This window comes from Chaetomium fimeti (genome assembly GCF_033439085.1).
Source record: "Chaetomium fimeti strain CBS 168.71 chromosome Unknown B0H64scaffold_1, whole genome shotgun sequence".
NCBI lineage: Eukaryota > Fungi > Ascomycota > Sordariomycetes > Sordariales > Chaetomiaceae > Chaetomium > Chaetomium fimeti.
This window is the reverse complement of record NW_026944329.1, coordinates 1,393,476-1,419,746: the sequence shown is the minus strand read 5'-3', so window position 1 is coordinate 1,419,746 and position 26,271 is coordinate 1,393,476. Positions and strand designations below refer to the sequence as shown.

At 57.3% G+C, this 26,271-nt stretch overlaps 7 protein-coding genes across 7 annotated transcripts; 4 read left to right on the top strand and 3 right to left on the bottom strand.

The window, feature by feature from the left end:
* The first annotated feature begins 395 nt into the window (after nt 1-395).
* On the top strand, nt 396-2,216 carry B0H64DRAFT_9664 (uncharacterized protein). The gene is made up of 2 exons (XM_062809040.1): nt 396-1,087; nt 1,161-2,216. Exons 1-2 carry the CDS (start codon nt 564-566, stop codon nt 2,041-2,043), a joined length of 1,407 nt encoding a protein of 468 aa, XP_062663735.1. The 5' UTR covers nt 396-563; the 3' UTR covers nt 2,044-2,216.
* Nucleotides 2,217-7,541: 5,325 nt separating this feature from the next.
* B0H64DRAFT_437391 (uncharacterized protein) lies at nt 7,542-7,840 on the bottom strand (the record flags this gene model as incomplete). Its single annotated transcript, XM_062806246.1, has 2 exons — nt 7,542-7,758; nt 7,830-7,840. The coding sequence occupies 2 exons, from the start codon at nt 7,838-7,840 to the stop codon at nt 7,542-7,544; spliced, it is 228 nt and encodes a 75-aa protein (XP_062663734.1).
* Nucleotides 7,841-8,304: 464 nt separating this feature from the next.
* On the bottom strand, nt 8,305-9,436 carry B0H64DRAFT_9603 (uncharacterized protein). Its single transcript, XM_062809034.1, has 3 exons — nt 8,796-9,436; nt 8,630-8,746; nt 8,305-8,570 (listed from the first exon to the last, which is right to left on the bottom strand). The coding sequence occupies exons 1-3, from the start codon at nt 9,226-9,228 to the stop codon at nt 8,488-8,490; spliced, it is 633 nt and encodes a 210-aa protein (XP_062663733.1). The 5' UTR covers nt 9,229-9,436; the 3' UTR covers nt 8,305-8,487.
* A 1,286-nt stretch (nt 9,437-10,722) lies between these two features.
* On the top strand, nt 10,723-11,488 carry B0H64DRAFT_9600 (uncharacterized protein). The gene has a single exon (XM_062809033.1). The coding sequence runs from the start codon at nt 10,854-10,856 to the stop codon at nt 11,388-11,390; it is 537 nt and encodes a 178-aa protein (XP_062663732.1). The 5' UTR covers nt 10,723-10,853; the 3' UTR covers nt 11,391-11,488.
* Nucleotides 11,489-14,463: 2,975 nt separating this feature from the next.
* On the top strand, nt 14,464-16,121 carry B0H64DRAFT_9562 (cyclin-like protein). The gene is made up of 2 exons (XM_062809022.1): nt 14,464-14,822; nt 14,896-16,121. The coding sequence occupies exons 1-2, from the start codon at nt 14,634-14,636 to the stop codon at nt 15,940-15,942; spliced, it is 1,236 nt and encodes a 411-aa protein (XP_062663731.1). The 5' UTR covers nt 14,464-14,633; the 3' UTR covers nt 15,943-16,121.
* A 744-nt stretch (nt 16,122-16,865) lies between these two features.
* Nucleotides 16,866-17,568, bottom strand: B0H64DRAFT_380281 (uncharacterized protein). Its single transcript, XM_062802724.1, has one exon. The coding sequence runs from the start codon at nt 17,382-17,384 to the stop codon at nt 16,953-16,955; it is 432 nt and encodes a 143-aa protein (XP_062663730.1). The 5' UTR covers nt 17,385-17,568; the 3' UTR covers nt 16,866-16,952.
* Nucleotides 17,569-19,698: 2,130 nt separating this feature from the next.
* Nucleotides 19,699-24,169, top strand: B0H64DRAFT_448322 (uncharacterized protein). Its single transcript, XM_062807047.1, has 6 exons — nt 19,699-19,945; nt 19,998-20,420; nt 20,742-22,353; nt 22,413-23,123; nt 23,188-23,405; nt 23,485-24,169. Exons 1-6 carry the CDS (start codon nt 19,780-19,782, stop codon nt 23,796-23,798), a joined length of 3,444 nt encoding a protein of 1,147 aa, XP_062663729.1. The 5' UTR covers nt 19,699-19,779; the 3' UTR covers nt 23,799-24,169.
* Nucleotides 24,170-26,271: the final 2,102 nt, after the last annotated feature.

Here is a 26,271-nt window from a genome sequence, read left to right as displayed (position 1 = left end):
TTTATCCTCTGGCCCCTTGTCTTTCTTGTCCCCGGCCCACCTGCGCTGGTCTTCTCTGATCTCTAACCTGCCACTCACCACCCCCATCCTATCCTATCCCCATCCCCGGCGTCGCGAGGAATCGATCCCCCTCCAAGCCCGACGACCATCTCGGATTGCGCGCCATCTCACAGACAGCGAAGGCGCTTGTCTGTCGACAGCCGACGCCTTTTTAGACGGCGATTGAGTGAGCGGCAAGGAAGACAAGGGTCACGAGAGGCGCACCCCGACTCGTCATCCGCAACGTTGCGTGGCCCAGCGTTTAGGCGCCACCACTTGACGACTACGACATCCACTGCTTATCACCCGCCGCCGGGCGACGAAAAGCTAACAGATCAATTTGACTACGACGACAACGACAACGACAACGACAACAAAAAAGAAGAGGACGTTACGACGCATCCGAAGTTGCGCTCTTCCCTGTGGCGACATCTTGTCGAGACGCCCTCCCCGATTCAATTAAATAGCGCCCGTCGCCCACAACCAACCCTCCGGGCACCAGTTGGCTATCGCACACAACGAACATGGATGCTAATGGGAGGGATGCCTCTCGGGGCGGGGACCAGTATGGCGAGGAATGGGCGCACGATTTGAGGGTGCAGTTCGAGCAGCTCCTGAGAACGAAGCGATTAACCGACCTCTCGACACGATCCCGCCAAGGATCACCTGCGCCCGGGCACAGCGCATCGTCGGGCAACCTCCGAGATATTTATGCCGCCGATCGTAGCAGGCCAGGGACGTCGGGCGACGCACTAACACCGCCTTCCTACTCATCCGTCCGAAACCTTCCCAAGGTTCCGACCCCACCAGCAGCCGACGATCTCGAGTCCACCCGATTTCGAAACCTCCTCATATCACTATCAGCAACACCGATGAAGTACGAGAACCCCGGCCTGCTTGACGAGGCCCTGCAGGCGATTCCACTCGACAGGATCTATGGAGAGGCCGAGGAGGAGTGCCAGGTGCTCCAAGCCGAGGCCGAGAGCATGGGGGATGGGCGCAAAGCGGAATGGGGCTATCAGGACTGCATGATCCGCGCCCTCCTAAGGTACGTTTCTTATCACGGGTTGATAGGATCACCAATTTCTAGCTTGCCTCATACTCACCTCTCTCCGCTGTAGGTGGTTCAAGAACGACTTCTTCACATGGGTCAACAACCCCCAGTGCCCAGTCTGCTTTTCTCCGACCATCGCACAAGGAATGACGCAGCCGACGCCGGACGAGAAGGCCTGTGGTGCCCTGCGCGTCGAGCTCTACCGTTGCTCCAACAACAACTGCCGAGCGTACGAGCGCTTCCCCCGGTACAGCGACGTCTGGCGCCTCATGCAGACACGGCGCGGGCGATGTGGCGAGTGGGCAAACTGCTTCAGCATGCTCTGCCGCGCCATCGGCGGCCGCGTCCGTTGGGTATGGAACGCCGAAGACCACGTGTGGACCGAGGTCTACTCGGAGCACCAGAAGCGCTGGGTCCACATCGACGCCTGCGAAGAGGCGTGGGACAATCCTAGGTTGTACACCGAGGGTTGGGGTAAGAAGATGTCGTACTGCATCGCCTTCTCGCACGAGGGCGCTACCGATGTCACCAGGCGCTACGTGCGCAAGACCGAGTACTACAACGAGCGCAACCGCTGCCCCGAAGAGGTCATGTTGTATGTCATGCAGGAGATCAAACATCTCCGCCGCGCCAACTTGGAGAAGCAGAAACGCTTCGATCTAGAAAAGGAGGACTCGAGGGAGGATCGCGAACTCCGCAGCTATGTCGTCGCCTCGATCACGCAGGCTGTAACCCAGCTCGTGCCAACAGCAGCCGACGCCGGCCCGAGCAGGACTGGACTGGCCGCCCGAGGCGGGTCCTCGTCCAATGACGACACCAAGGTCCCCGTGTCTGCCGACGTACCCGCACGCCAGAGCGGCAATGCCGAATGGGTAGCCGCCCGCGGGGAGAACGGCCGACGCAACCAAGGATTCCCTCCCCCTCGTGGCCAGGGCCCGCCATTCCCCTGAGCAACAACCGCCCCCGCCCCCGCCCCTCCACCTCCGGGGTCAATCGCTAGCGTTCCAACCCCATTAGAAAAACGTCGAGTCGCCGGCCAACGGTTTCGCTGTTCATCGCAGCAAGATACCCACCGTTGCCCGATTGCGTCGAGACGTTGATGGTTTTGTTCCCGCCAGCGACACGCACGATGCATCGCCGGCACAGGCACCGCGTCACTTCTTCGGCGTGTTAGTCGCCTTATGTTTTTAATGTTACATACGCCATCACCGGTATCCTACTACGCAACCATATATATCAAACCCACCGCTCTGTGTCCACAGACAGACTACCTACCTTTCTTTTGTCGTCGCCAATCATATACACATACCTCTACCATCATTGTTTGGAGTAAAGCCGGCGCCGCTTGGATCTTTTGAGGGGAGCATTTGACGCGTCTGCTTTTTTTGCGGGAGCGGGGGGGAGGGGTTGGCGTGGGAGCTGTATCTTAGATAGCTTCCCATCGCCACGGGGCGTTCCGGGGAGAGGGGCAACTTGAATTTACGTGGCATGACGCTGGTGCAAATACCACTACAGTCAGGCAATAAGTGCTGGACGTTGTCTCCAACCTCATTTCCAGCTTGGGTGATTGGTTGTATGCCATGTGTGCTCAACGCAAAGACGATTGATCCGTGGAGTCCGCGTAACCCGCTGGATGCTGACTTGCTCGAGCCCTCCCACACGAATCATAGCACCGCTATCCTTTACTGGCGACATGCAAAGAGCACATTGCAGCCCTAGATATCCCATATTGGCAGCGGCCAGTTCCAATGTATTTTCCGTCGCGCTTGTTGCGGCTCTGGCATCCGTCGGGTGAAAAGGGGCTGCGAAGTAAACAGTCGGTGCCACAGCGCCTCCACGCCAACACAGCACACCGTCAATAATCGAGCTCTATACACGCAGATGGTGCAAAGTCTTTCTGTTCTCTCCTTATTCATCCACAGTCACAGCGTCCTGCATTCATGAGGGCTTGTTGATCCCCTAAACTGGCCAAAGTCGGGATAGGGGTAACAATAACGAGATGACAGAATACCTCAATTAACCCAGGCCTTCAGCCTGATTTCAAGTCGAGCTTTGAGCAGCCGTAAATAACAGATCTCTGCTGTCATGAATCACGCGTTACCACTGTCAAGGCCAGGTGTGGATGATGATTCTTGAGTTCTGGCCTTCCTTCCGACACCTTGCTCACCATCTCCCCAACTTGACCAAGCCCCCCCCAAGTCATACTTTAATGAATTAAGTAAGAGGCTTGATGTCATTGACTGTTATTAGGGTAGCCGGTTTACCGTATGTGTGGGCGGCTGAGTGGCGACGTGTCAATACCCAGTGGCGCTACTCCCGGTCGCCCCTTGATATACCACAACACCAACCCCAATCTATCACATACGACCATAGGCGCTAGAAAACTCGGGATCCCGTCCGCTCTCCCCTAGATAAACTCGCGACCGCCGGATCAGTAGTTGGGTCGGTGACGACCAGCGAATCCCCGGTGTTGTATGTTTTTGATGTTTTGCTCCACCACGATCCATATTGACTCCATTTCACACCATGCCTGGGTACTCTTTTTGATCACCATGGCTATTTCTCCCATCACCGAGAAGAGCCAGAAAGCTGCTTCCACGTTACTGTTTTCCTCCGGGGTACAACCTACAACCCGGCGCTGCGCTCGGCGAATTTGTGAAGGCCGGTGGCTCGCCCAGTGGGATGCCTTCGTCACTCGTCAATAACGCCTGACTGTGATGTGATAGCGGTCGAAACACATTCAGTTATTAGTATCAGGAGGCCGAGGTATGGTTAAATGCTCGCCTGATGCTACCAGAGTATCTAACCCCTGGGTTGAAGGAGAGGATGCCTTCGAGGACACTGACAAGTATGTGCTCTACACGACACGGCCTGGGCATTGGATGGCCATAACTGCCATACTACTTTACCTAGAGCGTAAGAACCAGCCTGACACTCTGCTCATGGATTTAAAGCTACGGCCCACATCACACCGGATGAGCTATGGTGAACTTGTACGGGTGTCATGCCCTGGACGAGACTCAGCAAGCAAATTCGGAGATAGGGGCAAGTCAACAACGACGAATAGAATGAGTACAAGCCTGTACACACCACATATGCTAGAGGTCAGTTGTGAAAGCGTGTACTTGTTTTCGTTTTACGTTTTGCAGATGAACTTGAGACCTGTGGTGACAAAACCGGACTTGGCCGGCGACTAAGGCACCCTCGCCAGCGAGAGATGTCTCGTTACAACCCCTCTGTTTTTTTCTCGAGGGATTTCTCACATAAAATCATCACCCGTAATGCAAACTAACATCCGCGTAGCCCGTGGAGAGGGCCTATGTCAGGTTGGATTCGGTCGTGGGGGCGGCGGCAACTGCTCAGTACTGACAGCTAACAACAGACTGGCAACATGGTCTCTCTTGGCTTGAGCTGTCGAGCTTCCCGGCAATAGGGGGTTACTAATAGTACAATGCTTGTCTGTCATGTAATACTCAAAGTGTTGAGTAACTGACAACGCCGCCTCTTATTGCTCTCTTCCTTAGCCAGATGCCTATAACTACCTTGTCACCTTGTGTGCCACCCGTGTTGTGAGTTCGGAAAGAGGTTTCGGACTTCTGAAGTGCCAAAAGAAAGCACCGAGATTGGAGATGTCTTCAACGTTCCAGATGCTGTTAAGCGTTGGAGATCTTTCTTGTCTTGGGAACCCAAACTGTGTCCCTTCGCTCAGGGGAACCCCAAGGATGACCCCGGGCCTTGGCAGATATCTTTCGCATTTCAACAACCCAACAAGGCCAATCATCAGCTTCGTGTAACAGGGTTCGAGACGTCGAGCCTTCCTTGCCCGGCGAAAGCGGTCCAAGGCCCACTCCAAGACTTGGTTCAACCACGACGTCAATGCTCAAGCAAGACGTTTGCTGGTTCACATTACCAAATTATCGATCGGTCTTTGCCGTGCCAACCAACAGACAAACCAAACCGAAAGCTCCCGCTCTCTCCCCTGTCGCCGTTTTCGGGTTCACCAACAGCCAAGCCAGGGAGGGAGATGGTCGAGGCACGACGCTAACACCGAATGAAGTGGTCGGCCGCAGATCACGCAATCATATCGAGATTTGCCATGCAGCCACCCTCAGCTGAAATCCGAACGAGCGCGCCACGGTACGAATAGTTATTGGGTTCAGGGGGCGATGTATGGACATATGTATCACCGCAGCTCAATAACTGTGTATGGATAACCATGGACTGCGTTTGGGCGATGTTTGAACGACCCCCAAACGGGATTCGGGAGGCACGAAGGATAGATAAACTCGATATTTGAGACTCGGATGCGTTTTGACCTTCGTCATCGTTTCCGAGTCAACAAACTTCCCGGCAGATGCCCGATTTGGGGCTTGCTCTCGCCCCCAATTCCAAGACAAGAAAAGGAATATTGGGGCGAGGCTCGGGGTGGTTGCGCTTGCAGCCGAGATTACGGGCGGAACCTGGAACCTTTCCCCTCATGTGGGCTTTCCCCAGATCAGAGAAAAAAGGCGGGCCCGGTGCAGGATTGCAATCAGAAACCAAGTTGTTGCGTGGTTGTTTCCAAGGTTGTTGCTGCTAGTGAGTGAGGAGCGGGGAGGCCGTGCCAGTGGCGGCGCCAACAAGAAAGACGCTCACTACGAACAAGTGCCAGTCGGAGGATTGAGCGAGTGGTTCAGTTACCTTAGTGGGAGGGCTCCGGAAATGATATTCGCCCGGTGGCTCCGGACTTCGCCCTGCGTCGTGGCTGCCTACATGTACATGCACCTCACAGGAGGAAGGCAGGAAGGGGAAGTGCGTCTCCGCTCGGGAATCATACCCGTTGGAGCGGGAATTCAGGGAAAAGAAAACAGCGTCCCCAGAAATAGCGTTCGGGATGCTGCGACAAGCCGAAAAGTCCAGCGAGAGCCAGGCAAACCCGGGGCTGATAGGACAGCGCTGGCCAGGCCGTGCCTGACGAGTGCAGCACCAGCGCGATCCGCCAAGCCGAGGGGCCGCGCATCACGCGTAAAGTGCGCGCAGGGGCCTGTGATTGGCTGGCCAGCTCGCAAAGCTTGAGCGACTTGTTTCGTCAGGTCTGCATTCTCCTCCTGTTGGAGCGCAGCTGTTCTGTTCCCGACAGACTGGGTTGGGCGGCTGCAGAGCTGGAGGCCTGCTTGCGACGGATCCTGATTGGAAAGAACCCGACTTCCTGACTGCAGGCGAAGTCGAGAATTGAGTGCTCGGTGTGGGTTGAACCGGGGCCCTCAATCCATTCACCCATTCAAGAGACTTACTCTCCTGCAACGCGTGCGGCACAGATCGATCGCCGCTTTGTTTGGGGTGAAGGGGCTCATATCACCGACTCAACTAGTTAGTCCTCTTGGGATTTTCAACTGATGAAGCTCCGTATCGATCACCGTGGGTTCGGTGGCGGAGTTGCTTCCAATGGGAGGCCGGTGAACAACTGGAATCCTTCCAGATGCAACGACGTGAGTTCCAGGGCACGTGGAGGAATGTCGTGCATGTGGATGTCGCGAAGCGGTTCTGAAGCCGAGGCCTGGCCATACGATGAAGTCATGAAGCATATGTTGAAGCTTGAGCTTCCTAATGCGAGGAGCTTCGAGCTTCCTTACCTAAGCCCCCGAAGCAACCCCAGCCTCCCTCGAGCTCCCCCAAAGCCGGATTCGAGCAATGTGTGGGAGAACCCTCGCCGCGTTTTAGCGCCTTGCCACTGCTCTGCAGTGCGAATCGCGTCATGACTGCGTCTGCCGCTCCCAAAACACACCCCGCATCGCGTCTTCGCGTTCCTTTTTGGTTAAATTGGGATTCGATTGGCCAATTGGCCCGTCGGTTTAAGCGTTGAGAGATGCTGTCTGAGCGTTTGTTTCATTCCGCCTAGGATAGAAATGTTCCTCGGTGACGGGGACGGAGAGTGAGGAGATATTGAGCGGAACTATGTGAACGGAACCGAAGCAGAACTTTTGAGCTTGTCTTGATATTTGTGCCCGAGCTTTTGGCGGTGCGGGAGGAGACTTCGGCCTTGGACCATCGAGATTTCCATCTTGGCTTTTCCGGCCCGGCGCCGGCGCTTCCGGCGGAGACGGTGCCCGGGGCAGAGGAGCCGGAGAGCGCCGCCGGGTCGCGGAGGGGCTGCATTGGCCCGACCCTGTTAGATGAACGAGGCGGGGGGGGGTTGTCATGATGGTGCTGACACGTGCCCATGGGCCATTCATCTCCGTGAAACACAGGAAGGCCTCGAATCGCCCGGTTGGCGCGACTTTTGCTGGATAACAAGAGCCCTTTCCCCACCACAGCCCAAGAAAACCTGGAAGTTCCGAATGCTGTTTCCAGGCGCAGTCAGGTGCTCGGCACGCTCGGCCAAGCAGGTGGCGACGGAGGGGCCAACGTTGGAGTTTGGGGGGCATATCCACGAGCCACAAGCCGTGCCGCGGCGGTTAGAGGTAGTGAGTTATTCGATTGGAAGTTCAGGCTCAGCAGGCTGGGAGCCGGTGAAGAGTCCCAGATTATCCATGGCGATGTTCTGCGCTTTGGGCTCGTCTTGCCGCCTCCAGATGTTGGGCAATGTAACGACGGTAGAGGCTGGGCCCTTGCAGTGGGCAGATGCTGCAACACAAGCGGCACCTGGCGCCGAGGTCGGTAGTTGGGCGACAGGAGTGCGGATGAGCCTGTCGTGATGTGATGTTCGAAAGTTACTGTGTAGCAACTTCGGCTTTCATCAAGGGTTAATGGCGCCGACGACGGTCCCATGGTAACGCTTCTGGGATGCATCTACAAGTACTCGACAGTTGTTCCCAGGATCTCGATAACCCGTGCCCCTCAACGAATCGACTGAGGTGGCCCAGGAGATGGAATTCGGCGGTCGGCTCCATGCTGATGAAGAGCCCTCGTCCCTGCAAATTGTTTGCCCAAGTCAGTGAGCTGATAGCCGAGAAACACGCCACGGCACGGGCGGTGAAACGGGACACGCGGGGCTGCAAAAAGGGTCAATTGCTAGAGGCGGCTTTTGAGCCAAGGTCTCATGTGTATTGAAAACCCGGAAAGCCGCCCTGTTTCTCTTTTGGCTATACCTGATGTTAATCAAGACCGAACAAGCAACCCAAGTTACACCGAGATAGCCGTGTGAGGGTGAACGCCCGCGCGATTTGATCATTGCAGTCGTCGCTGCCGAAGAAAACGGTCGGGAAAACGGGGCAGACACGATCCACAATCCACAGTAACTCACAAATGCGACTGCTTTGAGCAGTTGCTTTTCTGGAATTTGTCGAAATGACGGGACCGAATCGGGATCGCGAAGAGAGGAGAGAGGTTGCATTTTTCGTGATTTCTGTCTGGGGTACCCTTGAGCATGGATCTGATATGCGTCGCTCATCCCATTCTGAGTCAAGCCCATTGGTTCATCCCACACAGAATTGGGGAAAAGATTCAAGGTTTCCACACATGGTGCCACACTGATGGGATCTCTCTCGCTCTTTCCGTTCTTGCGGGGTTGGTTCGGTTGTCAGCCTCATGTGGCACTCTCTGCTAGTTCAGCCTTACCACTGCTCTGCAGCTGCAGGCCAGGGTCTTCGGCAGGTGTTCTGGAAGCGCCTGAGCCTCGAGACTTCGGGGACCCACAACCTGGAATTCGTCTTTGAACAAGCTGTTTCGTTGAGTCTATTTAGTTAGATCTCTCTGCTAGGAACCAGGCATCTGAGGCAATTACTTTTTTTTTTCCTCTCTCTCTTTTTTTTTTTTTGGGTTCTCCCTTGCGTAGATGTGATGGAGAAGCAGCGTGTTTGTGCAAGCCCTTTCCTGGGTTTGCCCGGCAGCAGGTGTGGGAAAACCGAGGGAATGGAGCAACAAGGGGAATATTCTTCTCCCTTCCAATCACACATCCGCTGGAGGAGAGAAGGCTCTGACGATATTTGCTCCGGAAGTGGACAAGTGGTTGGTGTCTCGGGCCACACCGCAAGGAGACTGGACCGCAAAGAGACTGGATGGCTGGCTGACTTTTTTTTTTCCCTTCCGTGATGGCTCGGTTGGCTCGGTTGTGGAGTGCGTGTGAGGGGGGCTGATGGAGTATTGTGGGCAAGCGCAAACGGCCGATGAGACAAGCCGGCAGGGACTGGCTTTTCTCGTCGGTTCACCGCTTCCATTATTGGTCCGCTGTCGTCGCCTCAAAGTGAAGCAATCCCGCAGGCATCCGGCCTTCATCTTCGCAAAGCAAGAGTCCGAAAAGCAGAAGGCCGGCTCCGCAAATGTCGGAGTCCCTCTGGCCGAGGTGCCGGGCTTGAACGGTCGGCTTGGCGGCCCGCTTTCGGGAAGACCGGCAACGTTGTTTTCGACACCGCCTGGTGGCCCGGTGAAAATCATCTCTCCTTTGTTAACTTGCAAGTCTCCGGGTTGCAAATGTCTTTTCCGTTGCTCCCCCGACAAGACCCACCAACTGGCTTTTTTTCTCTCTCTCGTGGGTCGCGGCCTATTCTGTTGGGTGAACGAGCGCGGGCTTGAAGCGGAGGCGGCAAGATAAAGTTCTCTGCAGAGATGTCTTGGCCATTCGCATCAACCTCAGATGATGGCTCAGCTGCTGACTTGCATTCGAGGTTGCATTTCTCTGGAGGCTTTCCTTACCCCTCCAGTCAGCACCAGAACATTCGGGTCTTGTTTTGAGGAGACGGCTGCCCTCCTTGGTGAGTTGGCAGAAGCAGTTTCATCTGAACTCTGCGTGAGCCGAGTCATTGGCTCCCAGTTGTTTGCTCCGAAGGTGACACCACCCCAACTTGAGAGGGCCGCCACACTCGACCTTCGCTGTGGAAGGCTGGAATTCGGTTAGGGTGCCGATCTAGTTAGTTAGCCTCTGTGTGTGATAAAGAGAGACCGATGAACATGGCTCTGGGATCTGCGCTCTAGCGTTTGCATGCATGTGTACACACATCATTCTGCTGCGGGCCCTCGGGCGATATGGAGCTGGATGCCTAGACCCAGATGAGCTACTGTATTTTGTGGTTGGGGATGAATGATAGACAGATCACAACCGTTGGCACTACCCCGGTTTGTGGTCTGATGGGAAGAGACTGGCGGTGTCACAGCGCTTGAACCTCGACCCCGTCGACTATCAAAACGTTGTGTTCCACGGGGCACAGCAATCAATAATCTCCAAGCCAAAGGCCGAGTTGCACTGAAATCCCGGTGGCGCCTGTGAGCCGTCATTCGCACAAGGGTCAATGCAGATAGCCATATAGCATGGAAACAAGATATTGATGAAGCGAGTTGGAGATGCAATGTGTGGGTGTTCATGTTGAATGTGCCAAGAGGAAATCTGGGTTCGACGACGCACTCCCGGCCGGTTTTCCAAGCTTGGACGGGGGGAAAAGCGATCTCACGCGTCCGCGTTACAGCGGCCGCTTTTGGATGCAAGTGGGAGTGTTGGTTTCGCTCTCTTGCCGTCGTCGCGATCCCTGTGGCGGGCCACAAGCCGACCGACTCACTGGATTGGAGGAGCCCGTCGTTGACACGCATAATTAAATTGGATTTCTGAAGTCGTGCAGCAACGCGTCGCGCCCCTCCTGATTGGCTGCCAGACCGTCAGACCTTCCCGATACTCTGCATCGGCAAGGCACCGCAGCCCCCTGGACTTTCTTTCGTTGGTGTCGGGAAAGACATCGCATTGTAAGACTTTGCTGGCTAGTTATTGCTGGTTAGTTATTGACTTTAACTCGGAGATGGTGGCCCAGAAACCCGGTCTCTTATCTCAGAGTCGGTTGCACATGTCTGCCGAGGAATGGATGAGAGCGGGCAGGTTTGCGAACTTTCGAGATGCTGTGGATCCAGCCTTCAAAAAGCGGGCCTCTTCCTCAGTGCAGCGGGTGGTCCCCAATGGGACGCAGGCCATCAAACGCGAACACGCCAAGCTTCCATGATACGCGCAGCAACTCAGATTTTGGAACCGACGGGAACATTGGACAGCCTTGGTGGAAGAGGATCATATGGCGCAATGAGGACCGAGCGGCTGAGAAAGAAAGGAACAACCGACGGAAACTACACTCACGCGCCCGCCTCTTCCATGCCTGTAACTACTACCTATCTAACAATGTATAAATATGTCGGGAGCCATGTCCTTATCTGCACTGTCGTTCCTTTTGGAGGTCCGGGCTGGGTGGGGGTTTTGCGAACCGGATTTCACCATCTCAGGGGCGCCTCAGATGCTGCTCTGGAACAAGCACGCATCGGGCGAGTCGGTTCAATAAAGTCGAGTGGAGGCGTAATCGAGCGTTTTGGAGATCCTGACGTAAGCCCTGGAATCAAGAACCCAGTTTGAGAGTCCCGGTGGACAATGCGTTGGTGCATTTCTTCTGATTGCGACACGGCCACGGCGGGTTTCAATTCGCAGCCAAAAGGGGGCACCGATTCATTCCGGATGACCTGCAGCTGGCCTTATGTACCCTCCACTTTTGTATGGCTTCGCGACATGCACCTCGTCCTTGTCGATGCACTTCGATCAAGTGCCGTCCCTGTTCACCGGGTTCGATGGCTCGGCTGTCTCGGTTGACTGAGCGTCCAAGCAGCAAGCCATGGCGAGAGAGCCTTTAGCATGGCCTTACTCGCTCGGATAGCCGAAGGCCTGAAGGTGTGGGCATGACGATCATGGAACCACGCTGGTGCAACAAACAAACAAGGACAAAACATTCATGGATGTGTCAATCAGCCCTCCTCGAACCCGGGGTCTTCGTTTTGGCCGTTGCTTCAGCCGGGTTGGTGCTTTCTCGCGCAACTCGGGACCTCCGCACTCAGGAGGTTGTTTGATACATGCAGCAGTAATCTGTACGAAGTCACTAAACCCGAGGCCATGTACCAAGTAAAGCCTGTTCTCCCTTGGGTACTCGGGCATTGTGCACAGCCAGAGTCCATTGTGCAAACACTCGACTGCCAGGCCCCGTTCCCATCCCGTTTGCAACGTCGACGCCTCAACAAGGCGATTATGGTGCAGAACACGACGACGGCACTGTGGGATTGATCCGCGCCAGTCCCAGCTGCCATGCCCCAAATCGCGACACGCAGCCGCGCAACAGAGGACATTAAACACGCTCCTCAAGTGCAACGCTTAGGTCGGTGCATACTATGGTACCGCGTCTCTGGATGGATTTCCCCTGCCGTCCGCCTCCTTGGGGCTCACCGTCCAGCGTTTTGAGTGGTGAACCATGAGCGACGGAGTGCCTGATGGCCCTGCAAGCCGCACCAAACCAGCCGTAGATCCCTGCCGTCCTCCACCTGGCCTGAATTTCCGTGCCGAGCAATGAGTCCACTCAAGCCCGCCGTCGCCCACCACCAGCTCCAGTCAGCCAGGAGCGAGCCTCCTGGATGTGCCTGAACGAGTGCGACCTCCGTACCCCACTCACTACCACCACTCAGGGAAGTGGTAACTGTGTGGCCAAGCTCCAAGGAAAGACCGTCCTGCAAAGGTCATTGAAGTGACGTGCAATGCAATGCGGCATTGCCTCGCGAGGCGGCCATGCAACCAGGCGGCCGGCTCTGCGCGACGCGTAGCTACCAGCTCACCTATTAGGAAGCACTGCACGCTTCTGGTGAAGCCCGTCCAAGTCGACGGCACGGAGTCGAAGGGCTTCAAGTTGCGTCTCATGACCGACGGAGCGCCACGATTGGACATGGCTCCTTCCTCCTTGGCTGGTTTTGGCACGGCCGTCCTTGCCTGTTGCGCAACGGAGGTGGGGGAAGCAGGAGCGGATTTACGGAGCCAGGACCTTGCACGAGGTCGACTCTTGGCGCTGCTCGAGTGCTGAGCTGCCTGGATGGCCTGGCTTTTTTCCCCTGCAAGCCCGTGGTCCTGCCCAGACCAGGGCAGGAGGTACCTCCCCTCGCTCGCTCCCGTCAGTACGCGGTCGGTGCTGCAGGCTGCTTGGTGCTCAGCACTCCGCCAGTCGCGAACCGGGGGCCCTGTCTTAAACCAGCCGTTAACCAATCTCTGCGCTCCTTTTCCACTCCCTTTTCCTCTTCTCCATCCTCCTCCTACCTGAACAAATATCCGTCTCCTCCTCTCCTTCCCTTTCCCTTCTCCTCCATCCACGACCAGTCGTTCCCTCTCCCTCACCGTCCCTTCCAACATCCCCCCCGAGGACTCCCTTTCTCAGATCGAGAAACGGAGGGAAGGAGGAGATTTAGAAACTGGGCCCCCGACAAGCTAGCTTACCCAGCCTCATATAAGGACACGGCCGGACTGGTGCGTGCAGAGAGAGTCGAAAAATCAGAAAAAGAAGCTGGAATTAGGAATCTCAATCGTTCCTGGTTCTTCAGCTTTTTTCAACGCTCTCGAGCTCCACCCTGCGTCCTGGTTTGACTCTCTCCCCGCCCAGGCATTCTTCGGTTCGACGACGAGGAATCCTGCCCTCCCGCGGCTGCTCCCTTCGTTCCGGGCGCCCTCCCACCTCACTCCCGTTCTTCAACGCACCGTCTCCGGACCTCGACCTCGACCCCTTGAGAGTCCAGCTCGAGCGAAGCAGTCGTCGTTGGGAATCACGCGAGTAAAATTTCTACCGGGAAATTTCCAATCATTCTCCCACCAGAAACCGGGTCCTTCGACAACCCTCTTCTGCCGCCGATTCACGAGCCGAGAGCGACTCGCGATCATCTACATGATCCCGATCGGTGCATAAACCCTTTTTCTGGCCCTGCCGAGGCTCCGAGAGTGAAGGTATGAGGCTCTCCACATTTTTCGAGAACCCAATTTCTTTTAGAATTCTCGGGCCTGGCCCGTCGTACTCGCCCTGTCGCTGCCCCTGATGTCATCAGTTCAGGCACAAGCTCGCGTGTGGTTAGAGATACTGAACAATGTCTTGTCGCTCCCTTTGCAGATACATGCCGACCCAGGTGCTCCCTGCAATTCCCGGCATCTCTCACGCTCAGGCCTAATCGACCGGCGATCCATTGACAGCCTGCCGTGGGACACGTTAACTCGTTGCTTCCCACCCAGCGTCAGGAATTGTGTCGGTTTTTGCGTCGGTCCTTCTCTTTCGACGACCCGCAACCGTGGCAGTAAGGGATCCCGCCCCTTCTTCACTGCACAATACCCTTCGCGCCTCGAGTCTCGCCGGAATCCCATCCGTGCCGGTACGAGTCTCCACAGGCCAGATCGACCGAATCACGGCGAGCAATTGCGGTCTGCCCCTTGACGGAGTGGATCTCGAGGAGCGGCCCGCTCCACCGCTCCGGGGTTGTGCATCGAGTACGACCGAGCTCGAGAATGAACGGTGCTGATTCTCAACAATTTAGAAACCATCGGTCGACACAGTTCATTACCGCCCGGCCACCCGAGAAACCCATTTCTCTTTCCTACATCAAGTCGGCGGATTTCCAGCCACAGCCACTCCTTTCGGTACTTCTATTTCACCACACTCTTTAATACTCTAATACTAGTCATCGTACCCGGTCGACGTCTCACTCCTTGGCTCGACCAACTCTATCTTAATACTGCCCTTGGATTCCTGGAGAACTCGGAACACCCGTCCCTCATTTCGACCACTCGGCCGTGAAAGACCGATCAATCAAGATGGCGTGCTCATACCAAACCGACAACACTTTTTTTGTCGAATCGGACGAGTCCAACCAGCACATGACGATGCGTGATGCTGCCAAGATGCTTGCGCGGAACAAGCAGGAGATGATCGCCAACGAGCTCTCAAGGCTGGCCTGTGACGAGTATCTGGAGGACATCATGCAACACATGCGCCATATGGAGGTATGGAAAACCGCTGGACGGTCGATCGACTCGGCGACGGTGTGAAGCGTGACTAACTCGGCTTCTCTCACAGGACGAGACATTGCCCGATGCCAACTTGATTGACATGCAGCGCGAGATCCAATGGTTTATGCGGCCGTACCTCATTGACTTTTTGATTGAGGCTCACTCCGCGTTCTCTCTCCTACCCGAGACCCTCTTTCTCACCGTCAACCTCCTGGACCGGTACTGCTCGAAGCGGGTGGTGTATAAACAGCACTACCAACTGGTCGGATGCGCTGCCCTTCTCATCGCTGCCAAGTACGGAGACAAGAAGGACAGAGTGCCTCAGATCAACGAGCTGAACAACATGTGCTGCGGACTCTACGATGCCGGCATGTTCACCCAGATGGAGATGCACGTTCTCAATACGTTGGACTGGAACATTGGTCACCCCACCGTGGACTTCTTCACCCAGTTGGTTGCGGCCGAGGAGCGAGACAGCCGGGAAGTGGAGCACATGGCGGCGTACATCTGCGAGATTGCCCTCTACCACCGGGACTTCGTGTCGACGAAGCCTTCGGTCATGGCAAGGGCATCGCTCGCTCTTGGTCGTGCGATTCTGGGCAAGCCCGAGGTCAACGACGGCGAGTGGGATCACTCTGACAACGTGACGCTCCTCACTCTGTCACAGCACCTCCACCAGCCGTCGGTCACTTTGGCCAGGAAGTATTCCAGCCAGTATTACTCGAGGGTGTCGGGCAAGCTTGCCGACTTCCTCGCCCAGCAGGCTGCCATCGCGCGGAGAGGGGCACCGCCGTCGCCGCCGTCGGAACCCATCCTGTCCAACAAGGCAACGGATGTGTACAGCACGCCCCACAAGGGACTCGGTGCCGTACCTGGCGTTGCCGACGGGTACATGACGCCGCCCATCACCCCCGATGGCTCATGCTTTGGTCAGAACAATGCCGCGATCAAGGGTTACCAGGTGCCGCCTCGCTGCCCGGTCACCCCAACACCTCAATCAAGCCACGGGCAATCGTATGCGCAACCACATCTCCAGCAACAGCAACAACAACAACAACAACAACATATGGCGGGGTCAACGTACTTCAACACCGCGTCTCATATGTCGTACTAAAGCCCATCACTCAGGGGCACGCGTTTTGTGGGAGGCTTGATACCTGCTCGGGTCGGCTCCCGGCTGCGGCTGTTTTCCGAAGGGAATCCGGCCTTGTTTCTTTTCCACCTTTTTTTTTCAGGGCACTTCGAAATATACCACCTTGGAAGACAAAAAGATTGCATGCATCTGGCTCTTTCTTTGCACGGGATCATTTAGCGTCATGGCATCAGCGTTGAATTTTATTTTTGCGATTTCCTTTTCAACTTTCACTTCTCCTGGGACGTTCTGGCGCGGCTGCATCATGGCTGCACCCGTTGTCGTGGTGTGGGGACCTGCCGTGTCCCTAGGTTTTATACCCTTGATTCGAACCGCCATGTTAATTTTTCACCTTAAAACGAAACCTTACAAAAAAAGGAGGGACGACATCGATCCATTTGTGTGGAGCAAGACAGCACACGTCTCGGCAACACCGGATATGAGAGCGTTCTCTCGCGCCGACCGGCGGATTTGATAGAGGGTGGAGGGTAAAAATGGCGACATTGGTGACTGGGAGGGCAAATACCAAGATTGGCAAAGCTGGGAAACTGGCGAGATACCCGAGTGGGGTTCGAGGACGAGAGGAACAGTCGGCTGGGACGAGGATGGGTGAAAGGACGAAACCCTTGCACCTCCTCGTGGTCACCCAGCCGCGATTGCCAGCAGCTATCGGGTCACCCTCAACTTGCGGGACAGTGCAACACATTGCTGGCGAGGGATAATCGCCGGTGGAGACTGGGGTCTGAGCGGGATTTGACCGCTGTTGACGCAGGGCACTGGTGAAATGGGGCTTGCTTGGGTATAATAATCCCCTACAGCGCTATCACTCATCCTGAGGCACCGCAAGCAGGTAGCTGCTTAAGAAAATAAAAAAAATAGTCAAGTCTCTGGCACACCCCTGTTTCCTCCTGTTCGCACCATGACCCATACACCCAGTGTCTCCATCCGTTTCCAGCAGTGGTCAATAATGCAGCTCCTACCTGCATGACGGCTTAACCTATCCTCTCCCCGGTTTGTTCACTCTTGACCTTTTTCTTCGCCGGTTTGGTTGCCGTGCTCCCCCGTCGCCGTGCCTCTTGGTATACTCGTTTTCTCTTACGTCCGATGTGTAGCACCTGGACGCCATCGGTCTTAGTATCGATGTTGTCGAAATTGGTTCCCCTCGGTCCGCGCATGATGGCATTACCGTCGCCCACGTCCTCGTCCCGCAGCACCCCCTCGGCGTCATCAACAAGATCATGCTCGAAGATGACCCGCTCTGGCGTCTTCAAACCCTCACTCCGCCACTGAACCAACTTCAATGTCGTTGACGCCGGCACCCTCTTCGCCCTCTCCCTCTCCTGTGCTCCTCCCAGAATCTCGCCGTACCGCATCATCCCCGGCAGCCGGCCTGCGCCGAGCACGTCCCGCCTATCCTCGCCCATCCACAGCTTGAAGGTGCCCGGCGCCCCAGACAGGTAGCACACATGAAAGGGCAGCAGCCCGCTGAGCCGGTCGGGAACGTGGTCGCCGCCGCCGAAATCCTTGGAATCGCCAGGGAACACCAGCACCGGGATCGTGCAGCTGAGCGCCTCACTCTCTTCCTCCTCCTCCTCACCACCGCCCTCCGTCCCAACCCCGCCCACCACCGCCGCCGACGCCGCCGCCACACCCACCGGAACAGCCGGAGGCGGAACCGCCGCGCCCACCCCCACCCCAGCAACCCCCCGCCGCGGCGCCCTTGCCTTTGCCCCCGCCCCCATCCCCGCTCCCGTCCCCGTCCCCGTCCCCGTCCCCACCCCCTGCCCTACCGGCCTCACCGGCCGCCGAACCAGCCCCAGCGGCGCGGCCTCCTCCCCGCCAAACACGCGCACGTCCAGCTCGTACACGCGCGACACCAGCACCGAGTCCGCCGTGTTGACCCGCCGCGCCGACTGCGCCGCATACCGCGCCGGCTCGATCCCCAGCGCGGGCAGGTCGCCCGCCCATAAGGTGGGGAGCGTGGCGCCGCTGTCGAGGAGCATGTTCCAGATGATTTGCGGGCCGTCGCGGTCCGGGGTGGTGGTGAAGGGGGGGCTGGTGTCGGGGTGGGGGATGCTGGCTGCGGCGCGGTGGTGGGTTCGGGGGTGGGGGGGGTTGGGGTTGGTGGGGATGGGGTTGGTGCCGCCGCGGGTGATGGTGCTCTTGCGCCGGCGGAAGCCCATGCGGATGTTGTAGTGGCCCATGTTCTCGGTGCCTTGCCGCCAGGCGTGCTTGCTCTCGAGGCAGAAGCCCTTCTTGGCGAGGATGGTGGTGGTGGTGGTGGTGGGGCCGTGGAGGGTGCTGCTGTTGCTGCTGTTGGTGAGGGGCGGTTCGTACCACAGCCAGCCGGGGCCGTGGGCGGCTGAGTACCGGTCGAGGCGCGCGCTGCGGTCGCGGGTGAAGGTGTTGAAGTCCGGGCAGCGGTCGACGATTTGGCCGCTCCAGAGGAGGGTGTAACAGTCCGAGTAGGGGATGGCGCCGGACTCGTAGCCGGCGATGGCCGCTTCGATGTTGGCTCGCTCGGGGGGGAAGGTGCTGTCTTGGAGGAGAGTGCGGAGGACGTCCAGGCGGTCGTGGATGGCGTCGTCGTGGGTGGACTTGAGCGTGGATCTGGGGTGGGTTAGTTCTTGGGTGTTCGTTCTTGTGGATCGGGAGGCTCAAGGGCTCGCTCACCTTGGTTTGGTGTTTTCTTCGGCCGACTCGTCTAGCTGGGCCCTCTCTTCGACGGCATTTTCGTAGTTCTGGACGAAGTACGGTATACCCCGGTAGTGGTCAACCCATAAACGGGTTTGCATGACCTTCCGATCGGCTATCTGGATGGCGTTGAGGTCCTCTCCTTCGGTCCAGAGAGGAGAGCCGACGACGATGGATGGCTTCCATTCTTCGACGGAGCCATTTTGCTGGGGGTTGATGGTATTATGAACATTGCTGACGTCCGGGCTAGTTTGTTGCTGCTGTTGCTGTTGTAGCTGTTGTTGCTGCTCATTCTCTATCCTTGCCACGCTCCGCGTCCTTGGTCGATGCGCGAAGCGGACTCCAGCATATTCGCGGTGGATGTTACGACTGAAGCTCTCGACATTGTGCACAGCTCGTCTGAGGGTCGACGATCGTCTCCTTGTGCCCCGAGCCTGGTCTCGGCCAGAGGCTCTCGGCCCGCCAGGGTGACTTGAAGCGGCTTCACGTATAGCCAAGTGAGCCTGGCTTTCTGAGAGTCCCGGAACACCGTCGGAGGGCTGGTCGTTTGTTGCCATTGTGAAGTTTGTTGATATCGTTGACCAACTTCACGTTTCCGAGACTAGCAGAGTGAGGTTATCTGACTTCAAGAAGCCGCGTGCAGCTGGCTTTTGATCCTTTTGCGTATACAACTCTTATTCTTTCACCCCTCTTTCGAGAACAAAGAAAATGCCTATAGGTCAGCCGCAGCAAGCTCGCAGAGCAATCCGTGCTATTCTTTGTTCCCAACTCGAGTGTCAATTCTTTGTTTGTCAACCATGGCAGGCTGAAAACGGGATTGCTCTGTGAGCTCTGATGGGAGCTCTTTGACGAAGTTAGCAAGCTATACATGTTGAAGCCCTGTTCATTGTCACATAGCCTTATTGACATGGACGCGAGCGGTGCATTCCAGTCAGGAAGCAGGGTTCGGATATCTCACATCCCCCCTGCTTTGTACAAACATTGGCATTTCCTCTTTTTTTTAACGGTCAACATTTCGTTTATTGCAACAACGCCATTCTCTCCGTCACAAACGTGCTTCACTCTCGCCAGTGATTCGAGCAGGACGAGCAAGATAGACAAGCAAGCCGTGAGAAATCTCCAAGGATGGCCACCGACACCTCGAGCAACTTGGACTATTCGAGTAATCAGGACTACCCAACCCCTGAACCGTCATCCCCGCCGCCAGTGCCAGCACAGAGAGGAATTGAAGAATTACTCGGGTTCCCTGAGTTCCCCTCAGTCCGCCATGGGTCACGGATAAGAGTCGACGGTTTGTGGTCCCTTGGGCACGAACTGAGCTTGCAACTGATGGACGATTATAGGAGCATTTGTTCAGTTCCTGATCGACTATGCTGCGAACGACCCGGAATGCCCGCCCCAGTTCAAGGCCTTCCTCGAGGAGGTCGTTCTCAAGCCGGGCACCCCAGACCTCAGACCTAGTGTTGAAACGCACCTCCGAAATCCACAGATCAAAAACTATGGGCTTGGTCCAAACTTTGTCCGCGAGTTTGAGAAGTATGAAATCTACGACCAGGTATTTCCTCAGGCAGAGGACCAAGATGTCTTGCCATTTACACCAATCCCTGAGGGGTACCAGCCCAGGGCGACCTTGGATTTAGGACCGCAGATGGAAACTATCCTTCAACCACCTGAGGGTATGGACTCGATCTTGGGTGATGATACCGAGGATTTCTCCGATTTCTCCGGGCTGAACACCGAAGGGGCATTCTCTGACATGGAGGAAGGTGAGAGGGCAACGAGCGATATGCCCGACCAACCGCATGGCTTGGGGCCAGAGACTCCCGCATCCCGAGCCCCGAGTGTCCCGCCCGGCCCCCGTAGGCCGCCTGCTTGGGTGCCAATCCCCCCCTTTCGCTCAAGGGTGGCCGTCGGGCGACGCAGGGGCGGTCCAAAACTTGGGAGGCTGGATGATCTGCTCCGACGGCTTCAGGACATCTCACTCGTCTCTACAGCTGGTGAATTTGAAGACGGAGCGGTGAGAATGGACGGGCATGACTGGGAGGTTGATTCTTGGTATAAGGGTAGACGCCAACCTCCATTGGCAGCCCGTCTCGATACCGTTATCAAGTTTCTCGCCGAGGAGGATGTGGATCGTTGCATGGGCTGGGAACCCAAGTTTGAGGAGATCGTTTCCTACCTGGAGTGGCTCGATCTCGAAGACGACAGATCCCAACTGTTCCTCGCCAGCCCACAGACGCAAGCCATGTTCAACGATGCAGTCACCAAGGCAAAGGCCCATGTCCTCTTCGAGAAACACCACTATGACCCCACGCCCCTGGAGTTTACAAAACCGCCAAAGAGCCCGTTCAGGTCGACACGGCTCAGCTGGATGGTCAACGCACGGGACTGGCCTCTCCCGCCTCACAATCCACCACCACCCCCAGACCGCAGCAACCTCCTTCCCAGGCCCATCCTCCCACACACCCCGGGCCCCGTCAACAGTATGCTCGTCGACCAACCCGAAAACAGCCTCCTCCACGGCAAACTAGCCGAAGACCAGAGAGAGTGGTGGGCGCGCATAATCGACGAACGACTTGACACCATCCCCCCCGGGGCCGAAGACGTGATGGAGAGACTCAACCTAGGCTACATCGAAGACCACGCCTTCGCCACCTTCTCCCGGCAAGGCACCAACACGGGAACCTGGGTCACCACCGACGCCACCGGCGCCACCATCCTCCCCAACGACAAGAAAGTCCGCCCCGGCATCCCCCTCGACTGGGTGCAAGAGCGCGCCGCCCGCCGCGCCGCCCTCCAACAAACCCTCCACGCCCTACCCACCACCCCCCCAACACCCACACCCACAACCACCACCACCACCACCCGCTCCCACTCCCGCCTCATCTTCCCCACCCCCGCAGCCGTCCTCCGCCAAACCTGCACCCTCGCCGACCAGCCCGCCTGGACACCCCCGCAGCTCCCCGCGTCCCAACTCCCCCCCGACCTCGAAACCATGCCGCACACGGTAGCCTACCGCGCGCGGCTGGCCTCGCTCAAGAAGCGCCGCGAGCTGGCGCGGATGCGCGTCGAGGAGGAGCACGAGGCCGACACCAGTTGGGCGGCGCTGCCGCGCAATGTGGTGAGTGGCGGGCCGTTTGTGTGGCGTATACTGGATGCGGAGGGGCAGAAGGATGAGGATTTGTTGAGGGGGTGTTGGGTCGCGGTGGAGGTGTTAAGGGCGGCGGCGAGGAGGGAGCCGAGGGGGTTGGTGGAGGGGGTGGTTGGGCTGGTGGAGAGGGGGGTGGGTGGGGAGTTTGTGAATGGGCCGCCGGAAGGGGTGGTGGTTCTCGCGGGGGATGAGTGGGAGGTGGTGGGTGGGGAGAGGGTGCCGAGGTTGCTTGAGCTGGAGGAGGTGGAGTGGTTGAAGTTTTTGGGTGGGCAGTGTGTGAGTGGTGGGAACTGGGAGAGGCGTGCCATGCCGGATACGCCGAAGGATAAGTATAGGCTGTTTCAGCTGTTTGCTACAAAGGTGAAGAAGTTGCTGGATGATAGGAACCCGCAGGGGCTGTTCAGCTCGCATAACGCCAATGTTGGGGTTGAGGACCTGCTGAAGGTTATCAACGCCGGGAAGGACAGCAGCGCGGTTACCAAGCAGGAGGTTAAGCCGCACGATGCTTGCAAGTGGCTCGACAGGATGAAGCAGAATGGGCTTCTGAGGTGAGAGACGATACCTTCAGGGGTAGCCACGTATTCGTACCCGTACTAAACACTCCCAGATTCCACCTCGACCCAACCTGCTACGGCATCGTCAGACGCCCCGTCTCCAACTTCTTCCCCGAGCACCGCGTAGTCTGGCCAGCACCCACCGACAGCCGCGAGCGGCCCAGCCTCCAGGTTGGCTACGTCGCCGACTGGGACCGCATCATCAGCGGGGGCGAGGCACCCGACATCAGCGAGGGCAGCACCATCTGGAACTTCTTCATGTCTCTCGCCTTCCGTCTCGGCTACACCATCTCCATACTGGAAAGAGACCGCCAAACCCAACAAGCCGTGCCCGCGCGCCAACTCCGCGACTCCATCCGCGCCTGGACACGAACCTGCGCGCGCCTCGAACACCCTCCCACCCCCACCACCCCTGGCGAAACCACCACCGGTGAAACCACCACCACAGCCCCAACCGAACCCCCCCTAACTCCAACCACCATGTCAACCCCCGAACCCACCGCGCGCGAGCTCAGCTTGCTCCGCACCCACCTCATCAACGAACTGCACGCCAACGCCAGCATGCTAGCCCCCGGCCGCGAGCAGCACTATTTCGACGCGACCGGCGCCCGCCAGACGATTCTCGTGCGCGACCACAACTGGGACTGGGCCGCCATACCACCACTCACGGCGGGGGCGGCAGCAAGCAAGGGGGCCAAGCAGACACGCCGGCAGCGGCAGCGTGAGAAGCAACAGAAGAAGCAGAGCCAGAGGCGGCAGTTCTGGTCAATGAACCGGTGGCCCGTGGAGGGGAATGATCGGACAGGGTATCTGACTGAGGAGACGGAGCGGGCGGTGCGGGGGGGATGTGTTTGCCGACCCGGCGGTGGGGTATGAGGCTGGGGCGGAGGATCGGACGACGGAGGGGCGGTATCTGCGGCCGAAGCTGCGGCCGTATCGGGAGGAGAAGGTGGTGTTTAGGGCCGGGCCGGCGGTGTATCCGGTGGGGGATACGCGGTTGCAGCGGGAGGTGTTGAGGGAGAGGATGGTGGGGATGGTGGAGAGGGGTGAGTTTTGGTTTTCTTCTTTTTCTCTCTTTTTATCCCAACTCCCTGTGAATAGGTCGTGTCTAACTGCGTTTGGTAGCTGCTGGCTTGGAGCCCGAAGAACCTACTTGGGGCGAGGCCCTGGTGGCCAGGTTGAACCCATTCTCACGCCCTTGGTTGGGCGCTGAGGATCGGGAGGAGGAGGGCAAGCTGCCACCTGTCAAACCCGGAGCTGTTCCAAAGAGTTGGGACCCCGTTGCCGAGGCTGAGCGGCGGGCTGCCGAGCGGAGAGCTGCCGAGGAGGGGACAGACTCGGGCTATGAAACACCAGAGGAAGGCGTCGAAGAGGAGGACGAAGTTGAAAGTGTGGATGTAGCCATGACTGGCATGGGCAGGCCATGGATAGCGGTATGAAGGTAGGTGGGAGTGTTAAGGCTGCTCGGGAGGAAGTAACATGATGCGGTATTGGATCTTGATTGCAGGTGCCGGCGTTAGTTATCGTTCCTATCTTCGGTATGCCTTCGTAACTCAGAACAAGGGCTTCGTATTCGTTCATCATAGAAAACAACATGTTGGCTGTCTACCTAGTATACCAACTAACCAATCCTCGCCTGTGAGTCCGCCACCCGGCTCCCCCCTGAACGCCGTAACAGTAAACAATAGCAAAGGCGGTTGCCCGCAAACATCCCATGAGCGCCAATCCAGCCCACAGCGGAAAAGCCCACCCCAAATGATCGCTATGCCATGCTAAACATTACTAAACATTGTCATCGTGCGCCGACCATACTCATGCCCTCCTAAAAGGTCGTTCTTGCATGACCGACTCGCCAGTCCGCACATATCGTCAAGCGTCGTCTTCAAATCGTGTCCTCGGAGTAGCCGGTGTATTCGGCGCTTGCCGGTTCCCAAAAGTGTGCCAGCAGTTGGGCGACTGAAGAATGTACCTGTCATACCGCTGTTAGCTGAAAATCCTCAGCTGATCTGGGCAGTTCAAAAGCTTACCTCGCCATCGCCTCCCTGAATCGGCTCTTGTACTCCCTCGGACTCGTCACAGTCGGCCTGTTCCGGCCACCACCCGCAAACCCGCGGTTCTTGATCCAGCTCTCAAGTTGCTTATCCCAGGTATAGGTCCGAATGCAATCGATGATGCCCACCGAGATTTCCTTCTTGACCTCGTCGACGGCAACCATGAGCGAATAATCCATCACATCCTGTTTAGCCAAGAACAGCGTGTCGTTGAAGACTGACGCCCGGAGCAAGCGTTTCGAGTGCTCCCGCGAAAACAGCGGCGACTCGTAGATGTACTCGACCATGTTCTCGTCGAGCAGCACTTCGTTCTGCTCGCCCGTCGACTGGATCTTGCGGTTGCGCATCGACCCCTTGAGATCAAATGTCCGGCTCGGGCAGCGGTCGTAGAACAGATTCTCCATGACCAGGAGGTCGAGCTTGATCTCGGTATTGGTGAGCGGGTTCTTGATGAAGATGCGGAAGAAGCCAAACATCTTGGCGATGACCGTCGGCAGGTCGTGGAAGAGCGCTTCCGACATGATGCTGAAGTAGTCGGGTGCGAACCGGAGGAACGACGAGGTTTCGCTCGGGGAAAGAGACTTGAGAATGAACCGCTCGTCCTGGGTCTTGAGGAAGACCGACTTGGTCTTACCGCCCTTGGAGTCCCACTTCAGGCACCGAGAAAGGGACTCGACGAAGCGGTCACCTACACCACACTTGCGTCGGAGCGCGTCGAACTGCTCGGCATAGAAGATTTGGCATGTCATCCTTGCCGCGCCTTCGGTGAACTGGTACTTGACATGCATACCCGTCGACCGCAGCAGGCTCTTCTCGAGCTCCGCGTTGTACCTGCTGGCCTTTGCGGCGGCTTTGGCCTCCGGACTGGAGGCTTGCGGCCGTTTCATTTCCAGGCCATCACTGCTATCGTCCGATTCTGGCTCGCTCGGCATCTCCCACTTCTGCCGGATTTCCGCCAACTTCAACATGTAGTCCTCGGAACTGAGGGCGAAAGCCACGAGAGAGCTTGGCTCGTCCTCTCTAATTATCACGTCCGAGTCGAAGAAGATGTGGTCCGTGGCGTTGATGGGATACTCCAACTGAGGCCAACCGCTGGCTGATCGCTCAGCCCAGAAGTTGGTCAGCATGGTCATGAGGCTCTTCTTCTGGTGCCTCGGAAGCTCCTCCGGTATTTCTTCGCTCGGTTCCAGAGAATCGGCTATCTCCTTCACGTCCGGCAAGATATCGTCCAGGGTGATGGCCGAGTGGTCGACATCGCTTTCTGCGCCCTCGTCATCAGAACCGACTCGACTCTCTTGCCGACTGTCCTCAGCTTCTGTCTGCGCTACACTTTCGTCTGCCTGCGACGTTTGCGAGGGAAGTTCCTGTGACGAGGTAGGTTCTGTTCCCGAAGGCTTTGTTTGCTGCGATTCGGGAAGCGTGACGTCCGTCGCATTGGGGCGCGTTCCCGCTTGTTTGTGGGCGGGCCGCTCTTTGTCAAGAATGTGATCGTCCTCCAACGGCCCTGGCTCTTGCACGGCCTGGTCCACGTCTTTGTAGACTTCTACTATGGTCTTGGTTGAAGACCGCGGCAAGAATGCTCGAGTGTGGTGCATCTTGGCGGCCCGCTGCTTGCGGTCTTTCAACCTCTCCTTTTCGAATTCTCGGCTCAGCTGCTCGAAATGACGCGCGAGGTTCGAGACCTTTGTTTCCCTCTTGTGGACGTATCGTGGGATCCCAGAAGGCCCTGCCTTACGATGGCTCTTCAGGGCCCCGAGGCCGATTCGGTCAACAAACTTTTTGTCTCCCTTGATGGTGCCCTCCGTCGATGCCCTTTGCACTTCAGCGCCCATATCATGAGCCTTCTGCTCTTTCAGAAGTT